General features: G+C 35.3%; 1 protein-coding gene across 1 annotated transcript; it reads right to left on the bottom strand.

Moving 5' to 3' along the window:
- Positions 1 to 2,710: 2,710 nt before the first annotated feature.
- Positions 2,711 to 9,040, bottom strand: LOC108095038 (mediator of RNA polymerase II transcription subunit 26). The gene is made up of 6 exons (XM_017195929.2): positions 8,876 to 9,040; positions 8,580 to 8,695; positions 7,703 to 8,513; positions 6,543 to 7,223; positions 6,425 to 6,478; positions 2,711 to 5,792 (listed from the first exon to the last, which is right to left on the bottom strand). Exons 2-6 carry the CDS (start codon positions 8,643 to 8,645, stop codon positions 3,061 to 3,063), a joined length of 4,344 nt encoding a protein of 1,447 aa, XP_017051418.2. The 5' UTR covers positions 8,646 to 8,695; positions 8,876 to 9,040; the 3' UTR covers positions 2,711 to 3,060.
- Positions 9,041 to 9,942: the final 902 nt, after the last annotated feature.

Raw genomic sequence — 9,942 nt, 5'->3', positions numbered from 1 at the left:
CGCTCATTTTTGTGTAAAAAAGTTATAAAAAAAAAGAATATTCAGTGCAAGTGAAACTTATACTCGGTTTGGGTAATAACTTTTATTAAATTCCAATCGTTTTAAACGTGAAAATAAGTGTTTTTCGGCAATTCAGGCCAATATCTGTTCTTCTTCTTCTTATTGCAAAGCATCCGCCATTTTGTGACGCGCCCCCACGGAATTAAGTCTTTTAATTTATTTAAATCGATCTCTGCAAATGCAAAAAAGGCAATAAAGATTGTAATTTCAAGTAAAACTCGGGAGTTAAATACATTTCGGTCAATGTTTCGCGTTTAAACCAACATTTTCGGTGTTTCGATGCAAAGGTGCTCCTCGGGACAAGTGTATGTATGTATGTACATAGGTGCATATGTGTGCACTTGTTGATTCCCTGCAAGCCTTTGGAAGATAAATTTATCCCCTATCGTCTAGAAGACACTTCTTAGTCACTTCTGGAAGATAGAAAGACGATAGAACACATTTTACAAAAACAAAATACACATCTATCGCCTAGAAGTCACTTCTTAGACACTTCTGGAAGATAGAAAGACGATAGAAATTTTTGGAAAAAAAAAGAAGAGTTTTTTATCGCCTAGAAGTCACTTATAAGTCACTTCTGGAAGATACACATCTATCCCGAAGAAGACACTTCTGAGTCACTTCTGGAAGATAGAAAGACGATAGCACACATTTTACAACAACAAATATACAAAAAAAACTATCTCCCAATTCACTTCTGGAAGTTGATAGGAAGATAGTAAAGCAAAGGTCCCAAAAATTTACCGATATTCTGGTTTTACTGAACATTTTTTTGTATTTTCCTTTAACCCGCGTACTGATTTTGCTGCAAAGCGTCATTCAGTTTCTAGATTGCTGACTTGCCAGTTCAAGTCTGAAAATTGTTAAGTGTTTAAAGATATTATTGCGTCTAACAACGCGTACAATGCCGGAAAAAATGCAGCTCATGTTAAGATCAACTATTTTTTATATAAAGGTAATGCACCTCAGTTTCTAAATATGCTTTTCATTTTAATAATATTATTTGTTTGTTTTCTTTTAGAGTTTACATTTGTTAAATTTCTGGATGATTCAGAGCTGAAAAATCTAAAAATCTTCCATCAACAGTTCATCGGGTGTACAAGCGTCGAAAATATACAAAATTATATTAAAAAAAATTATATTAACATATAAATTATTATATTTAAAAAAAATTAAATTTTTAATAAATATAGTAAAAATATTTTCTATTATTTTTTTCCAATTGGGAATATTCTTCTGGGTAACTTCTGGAAGTGTCGCGGAAGTCACTTCTAGAAGTGTCGCGGAAGACACTTCTGGAAGTGTCGCAGAAGTCCCTTCTGGGGGGTGACGCAGAAGTCACTTCTGGAAGTGTCGCGGAAGTCTCTTCTGGGGGGTGACGCAGAAGTCTCTTCTGGGGGGTGACGCAGAAGTGTCACAGTTCTTCCCGACGGACGTCACTTCCGCGATCCGAAAGCGATAGTCGCGGAAGATAGTTTTATCTTCCAGAAGTCACTCAGAAGTCTCTTCCGCGATAGAAAAGGCTTGCAGGGAAAGTGTTTATAAAATATATTCCATTAAAAGATGCATTTAAAAACTTTAAATCTATAAAACCAAGGGAAACAAGTGGTAAGTGAACAATAAACAAGAACTATTATCATATGTGTAATTCAATAATCATGCTTGTCTGATGAAAAACAACGATGTTATAATTTTATTTCCGTTATTTCTGTATAGTTTTTTTGATCTTTCCTATGGCAGCTATAAGATATAGATGTCCGATTTTTATGAAACTTTTTTCTCAGTATAAGACTTGATATTCAAAAAATCATGCTCGTGGGATAAAAAACAACGATGTTATCAATTTATTTCCATTAATTCTATATATATTTTTCGAACTCTCCTATGGAAGCTATGTATATGATAGAGTTATCCGATTTTGATCAAATTTAATTCGAAATTAATCCTTCTGGATGTATCCCAAACGTTCGACTGCTCTTGCGTCGACGGTTTAGTTTACAAAATCAATATCCTTCTGCCACAAAAGTTTTACCACTGCAAACAAAACACCGAAGCTGGAGTACTCTAAATAATTATTTTGTTTATTATGGCATTATTTAATGCCAGATGTCTAGTTGATTGTTTCTGTAAGTCGTCCGATTTTCATAAAATTTAGTTCGATTTTAATATCGAGTCGTTAGAAAACTCATATCTGAAAAATTATGCTTGCATTATAAAAAACAAGGATATTATAATTATTATTAAATTTTCACTATTATATCGATTTTTGGAACTTTCCTATGTCAGCTAATAGACCGACTTTTATTGATTTGACCGAACTTAAAAAATCGATATTCCGAAAATCCAATCTGAGACTGATAGAAACTGACAGACGGACATGTCTATACATGTCTAGATCGGTTCAGACGGTGATGCTAATCATGAGTATATATACTTTATGGGGTCTGAAATGTGTCCTTCACTACATTGCAAACTTTTGATTGAAATTATAATTCCCTCTGCAAGGCTATAAAAAGGCACTTTTTTCGCATTAATAAACGCTTATTTTACCTTTATTTTTCTTGTAATCAGAAATGGTGAAGCCAACCAATTTAAGGTTAAAGTAGATCTAAAAAATGTTAGTTTAGGAAGTTTAAACTGACGCAAAACATTCATATTGTAACTCTTTTAATGAATATTTAGTTTATTTACATGAATTATACATATGTAGGTATGCTTCTTATTTTTTAAAAATATAAAATTCTTCCAACAATGTAACAAAGTTTTTGATTGCAAAAAGAAATATTTCCTATAGTATCATAATATTTCTTTGATCCCGGCAAAAACTCAACATACAAAAGAGTTGTGATCGGATCAAAACTGACATAGCACACACAAGACAATATTCAAATAAATTGTATATTTATCAAATATAGTTTATTTCGCCACACGCTTTTACATTTTCATATTTTTGGTTTGGAAATGCTATCACACAGCGTGAGTAGAACGTTGAATTTGAATTTATTCAAGCAAAACGTAAGGCAGAACAATTAGGGGTTCGTTGTTGTAGGACTTTAATTGGAGAACTTGATGCCACTCTTTAAATTGTTGAATCCTTGTCAAGTCCATATCGGCTACACTGGTGGGGGGAGGACTATCTAAAACTGATCTAACCCCAGTACGATACTCTTCTTGTGAAGGCTCCATAGATTTCCGATGGATATTACTGACATTTATGTTATTATTGTTAAAATATATATTATTAGCATCAGAATTTTCATTTTCGCGTTCTGTAAGCGATGCTCTGGGCGGGGATGATTCTTGATTTGTGGCAAATATTGAATTAAAGGATTGCAGCATCCTGTTGTTTTGAAAATCGTTGAGCTCATCGTCGTCGACACTCTCATATTTTTCTGGACGAGCTTCTTTGTCATATAATGAATTTAAAAACGAATCCTCCTCGCTTTCAACTTGTACCTCGGAAATCTCTGTTGAGTCGCTTGATTCAGTCTCAATATCCATTTGATATACATCAAATGCGGAAAGCTTTGTGGGTTTCATTTCCTCCTCCGATGGAGAATTATCCGCTTCGCTATCATCGTCATAGCTCGAGGAGCTGCTGCTACTACTATAGTTAATGATTCTTTCTTCCATACCTTCGGGGTTCTCTCTGCATAGTTCGTGGTGAAAGAAAAGTTTATTGTGAATCTTTACTTTTGAGGAGGAGGCAGGTGCTGCCTCTGGGCTTAAACGGAACAAATGCTTTAATTCCAGGTCAATAGTCTTGCGTTGACCTTTGACAGGTTTTCTGGATGTACGGCGATAACAATTTTGCAATGGTCGCGGAGTTATCCTAATCTTTTTCGTTATTAAATTGTTTTTCAGTGCAACATTACTTTTGTTTTGCGATGTAGGTGAATCTTGCAGATGAGAAATGGAAATGATCTTATTGACTTTTTCCGCAGCTAATGTGTTATTTGGCGAAACTGCCATCGGCATCGAGTTAGCTGGCGAATTTATTTTACTTGGAGTTTTTTTTATTGTCAAGACAATATGATTGTTGAAAGCCACACCGTCAACTATAGGCCGTTGAACAATGGCATATTCTTCCTTATTGTTATCGTTCTCTGCTCCGTTGTCACTATCATTATCACTATTACTAGTACTATTAAAAGCCTTTTTAATTCGCTTCAGTGGAGCATCGAGTTCATAGTTTTCATATTTTTTCTTTTTCGTAACATCCCCACCATGTATTCCTTTATTTCTTTTAGAGGCCTCAGACTTTCTACTGATTGACCTATTTCTAACATTTTTCTTGTTGTTGGAGTCTTGAGTTTCATTTAAACTAGCATAACTGCAACTGCTGGAACTAGTATCCTGATATTCGTGACCAGAACTTTTATCGTTGATTTCAGCTTCTCCAAATTGGATTTCATTATCGGCCAATTTTAACAAATTATTACTGAAACCATTAACTGACGAACACGAATCCAGTACTGGTGTTGATAACGTTGTTTTTTTTAAAACGGAATTGACTTGTGTTGTTGGCACGTGGTGATGGCTGTTAATACCAGAAATTGGAACATCAATATTAACATTTAAGGGGCTTGGAATATTTACTTTAGGTTTTCGTTTTTTAGGAAACTTATCAGAAATCATTTTTGACCCAAAACATTGTCTATACATTCGCTTAGCCCGTCGACAAGTTGGCAAACACTTTGCAACGCCAAGAAACGGTGACATAATAAACTTGAAGGGTTTCGCCTTAAAAGGTTTTATAAATTTTAAGGAAGTCAGATCTTTTCTTATGCGATCTATTGTATGATGTCCATATTTGGGAACTACATCAGCTCCATCAGTCACTGAATACGAATCCAAAGTGTGAAGAAAATGGCTTTGAGATTGAAAATTAGGATTTGAATCAGCAATATCCCAGTTACCATTTATGTTTGGTATATAAAAATTATGCAACGCATTGATGTGGAAATTGGTGATTTGGTTTGTTTGAACATAAAACTGTTGCTTCGCCACACAGTTTGGATCTTCAAGAACGTTGAAAACTGGGAGGACAGCGCTGTTTGTTTCATTGTTATCTCTTTCTTGAGATTGTTGTTGATTGTTTAGTTTAGTTTCGGCACTACTATTTACTAAATGAAGCGCAACATTAACTACTTCATTTTTGGTAGCCTGAAAACTTTTTAAGTGATCAACCTTATCCATTGTCTTTCGAGTGTCATCCAGTATCGAATGCAAAGGGTCGTCGTTGTCATCAAAATCTAGATCGAATATGGACTTGACTGGTTTTGCCTGACTTTCACCTTCCTCATCAACACCATTACGTTCCAACGCAGTCAAATTTTCTTCAGTATTGTGGGAAAAAAGGTTTTCCTGATAACTTAAATTTACGTTCTGATTGTTCGTCTCAGCATCGGAATTTAAAGGATTGGACGCTCCCAATGTTCTTGGAACTTCTTCAATGACAACGCAAGTACACGGTACTAATTGAGTCTGGTATATCTTCTCAATTTCAACTGCAGTTAGTGGGCTGTTTAGGCTGTGAATCAGGTGCACTAGTTGAGTGGTAATATCATGGAAATTTGTCGGCATCAAGTTGTCCAAATTATTTGCTAAATGTAAATTGTTATTAGAATTGCTGTTGCTATCCAAAGAACTACATTCTTTGATTTCTTCTGATTTGTTACTATCGCGAGATGGTTCTGAAGTCACTGTGTCGCTATCCGTGTTTGTAGGATCTGTAACGAAAATGTTATTTGATACATTTAGTTTATATATAACAAGATTTTATTTTTCAAAATTTTTTAAAAATCTTTATTATTATTTTAAAAATGTTTTACCCTAAATTTATGTTACTTCTGGGATTACAAATGTAATATATGATAGTTTTAATTATAAAAGGAATGCCAAGCCTTCTTGGGAGAATAATTATTAAATTAGTTATTAAATTAATTATTAAATTATAAAGTATTATAAATAATTATAAATTATTAAGTATTATATTTTCAAGGCGTTTCGTTTTTCGTTGAAGGCTAATATAAAATTCATTTTATTTTATATGTGGTCTTTCGATTTTTCCTAAGGCAGCTGCTATATGCTAGAATAGCCCGATTCTTATGAAATGTAAAGCGTAATTCAACAGTCGTTAAAAAACTATATAATTTCTAGCAGTTTAGCTTTTCGACTTCAAAGAGGTAAATAGGTTAAGAATTATTTCTTTGCCGCAATCATTTCCATGTTTTGGTTTTAACGAGAGTTTTAATCTATGATAATTAACCAATTTTTAAAGATTTAAAATATCTGCTATAAAAATATTTTCAGAGCATATCAAAACCTCTTTTTCAATTTGAATTTTTTCGGACATTCTTACCTTGTGTTTGGTTAGTAAACGTTTCCAAAATTTGCGGCGAATGCATGGATGTATCTGGGATAAATAAATAAAGAACAGATAAATAAAAAATTTTAAATCATTATTTAATTAATCGAACCTGAACAAGATGACGTTGGTCTTGGGAAAATAGCACGGCCAGCCTGCTCTCGCTTTATAGACGAATTTGAACAATTGCTTGCAGACGATTGCATAGAAACGCTGAATTTTCTGCTCTGAATTTCATTGAAGAGCTCCTTGGTGGTCTTCACCTTTTTAACAGTTGAACCGCCAAAGAAAATCTGCTGAGACAGGCTAGAGGACTCCTTGGCAATAACTGCGTCCACGCCTTTTGATCCTTTTTTCCTGCCACGCCTTTTTGGAATTTGAGACTGAGAGGCGTTTTCTAAATATCTATGCCTACTATTTGGATCACAACCCGTTCCGGGATCAGGCATGGATGCACTGTGTAGCTTTAAATCAATTACATTATCCATTTTTTTTATGTCCTCGACAGTTGAAGGAGATAGACGGCTACAGGATGCACTTGAATCATAAGCGTTATATTCATCCAATTTTGGTTTTCCTGACTCTAGCAAATTGCTACGAGCCAATACACCATTTTGTTCGGCCAAAAAGCTAGAGTTACTCTGCGTTGTTAAGTCATTTTGATTTAATGACTTAAATCTGCCCGTAAATGTTAACTCGCTTGAGCTCAGCCGAGTTTTCTTTGAATTGCCCAACGTAGCAGCTTCCCCAGATAAAATTGAGCTCATCGAGCTGTTGGATAAGGAAAAAATTTCTGAAAATAAAATAAAATTAATTAATTAATCGCAATATTTATGTACCACGTGACTTGACTTTCTTGTTTTTTTTTTTTTTTTATCCCACGAGCATTATTTTTAGAACATCGAATTTTTACCCTTACAGTCGAGTCCCGATAATTCGAAATGGCAAGGGGATCACTTTTTTTTACGAATTAGACGGGAATTCGATTTATCGAGATTTTTTTCAAGGGAACAGAATTTTTTACGAATTATCGCGATTTTCGATTTATCGGGAATTATCGGGATTCGACTGTATATCAAGAAAAATCAAGCATTAAGCATTTAAGCACCATTGATATTCAATTTTACTGCTTTTCGGATCTCGCCTTTCGTATAGACTGTTTACAATTTAATATGACTCTTTGTAATAAATTTATTTTTAAATGAAATTTAGTTAGGTGTAGACTAAACAAAGTAATTTTTTGCCAAATAAGTTACAAGTATTTATTTTTACCTGAATCTGTGGCAAGTGCTGACTGCAGTAGTTTTATGTTTTGTGCCGCCTGCCCTTCTTTTTGTTTAATTCTTTTTTCTTTTTTTTGTTTTTTCTGTCGTGAGCTCGGAGTTGAGGGGATTGCAATGGGATCAGAGACAATTGAATTGTATATTTCTGGCTTTGAGCCACAGTTGTTGTCATTCTCATCAGAATCAGAGACGATGTCAATAACAACTGAGGCGACGTCGGTCAACTTTTCGGCGGTGCTGTTGCCAGTTAAGTTTAAAACTGAATTTAAAGGCTGTTCAATAATGACTCCTGGCTGAGGAGAGCCAGTAGGTAGGCATTGGTCTCTGCAATTGAGCACTGCTGTTGTTATAGAGTTGCTTTCGTCTGGCATATTATAAACATGGTTTGAGAAGTTCGTGTTTAGCTGGGTGTTCAGACCCAATGGTGCCAGCTCGGAAGCCTCAATATTTGACTGTACGTTTGATATAATTTGCTGATCGGCCAATGATTGGGAGAATGACAAATGGTTAACTGATTCGCCCAAGTGCTCTGGTGGTGCTATCATGGTGGATTTTGATAGATCTGCTAAAGGTTTGGGGGGAAGGGTAGGCACTACTTCCGTAGCCGTTTGCTGAATTCCCACCATTTCTCGCCACTTTTTTAGCAAGGACTTTGCTCTGCGAGCAAGGGTTTCATTCTTGGTCCTTCGTCTGAGTTGATTTATGTATTTGGCCAGTCTGGTGGCCTCCAGTTGCTCCTTGGTGATTGTTGTGCCTTCCAGTGCGCAAATAACAGAAAGCACTGCTTCCATATTAACAACCTGGGAAAACATTTTCATTATTATAACAATTATAACATTATGAACAAACAATATACTGCTTCTTACATCGTAGTTTTGATCAAGAGCCTGTGATAGGTGAGTAGTAAGTTGCTGGATTTGGTTTTGGTTCATTTATATATTCCGAAATGACAAGCTTCTGATCCAGATTCTGGCTCAATTTTCTATATAAAAAATATAAGTCATTTGCTGTTTAGATGTACTTATTTACTCTGGAGTTAGATATATTTTTAATTATTTAAAACAATATGTATATTATAAATACAGAATATCATATGCAATAAATATCTGTAAAACACACACACACAAGCACACAATGTAACAAGATTCAACATTACGCTTACAACTTAAATGCCCGCTTTAAATTTACAGATTTCTATTTTGTCCACAAACTGTATTTAATTTGAGAATGTATATATTCCCAGAAAAGTAGTTAATTAATAATTTATGTTCAATTCCCCGATTTTATCACAATTCGCTTTTTTCACCATTGACAATTAAGGGTGAGAGCAAACCGATAACCAGGAAAATCGATATTCCGCTAGTCAATATAAGTATCGTATTTTTTTATTGTACTGTCCGTATGAAATATACTATTTACACTAATGAGTTTTTTTTTTTTTTCAAAATTTGTTACTACAAACACTTGAGGCAGGTTCTCGGTAATTGTTTACAAGTGCGGTGCACGGTAAATACAGCTTAAAAAAATAAAGTAAAATATGAAAACGATGTGTTTTTTTTCTAAAACTTCGAAATTCGTTGGCGGAGAGTGAAAATGTTGCACCGTTTTTTTGTTATTAACAATTAAAGATGCGATTTATAGTACAAATTAGGATCTGAGTGACCGTATTTGCATGTGATGTGCCGATTATTGCAGTCGTCTGGTGGCGGATTATTGCCAATACGGTCACTCAGATCCGAATGACATTGCTGAGGCGCGCAGGAAGTGTCTCGAGGTAGGCCGAACTTCGCCTAACTCCAACGCCTCTACAAATCCTTGCGGTCGTTTCTTAAAAATGAGATTTCCGCGAGTAAAAAACGCTGCTTCGCAAAACTATGCGATTACGCAGATGCACGTCCCAGGGATACAGCGTACAAGCTGGTAATGGGGAAATTGGCAGCCTTCAGCCAGCCCACCCCAACATGTCCTGAGCAGCTTAGCAGCATAGTGGCGCACCTCTTCCCGCCATGTGAAGCACTGCAGCCACAGAAAGAGCCCTTCCCGCTTCAAAGTGATAATACTTCCATGTTCACAAATGCTGCGGAAGTCTTGGCTGAAGTTAGGAGAATCAAAGGCGAAAGGCCCCTGGCCCAGATATGATTCCTAACAAGGCATTAAACATCTTAATGACGGAGAGATTAGAGATCTTCGTCAGGCTCTTCTATGCCTGTTTCGCTCAGAGAATGTTCC

This window comes from Drosophila ficusphila, unplaced genomic scaffold (genome assembly GCF_018152265.1).
Source record: "Drosophila ficusphila isolate 14025-0441.05 unplaced genomic scaffold, ASM1815226v1 contig_220, whole genome shotgun sequence".
NCBI lineage: Eukaryota > Metazoa > Arthropoda > Insecta > Diptera > Drosophilidae > Drosophila > Drosophila ficusphila.
This window is presented reverse-complemented; position numbering and strand designations above follow the sequence as displayed.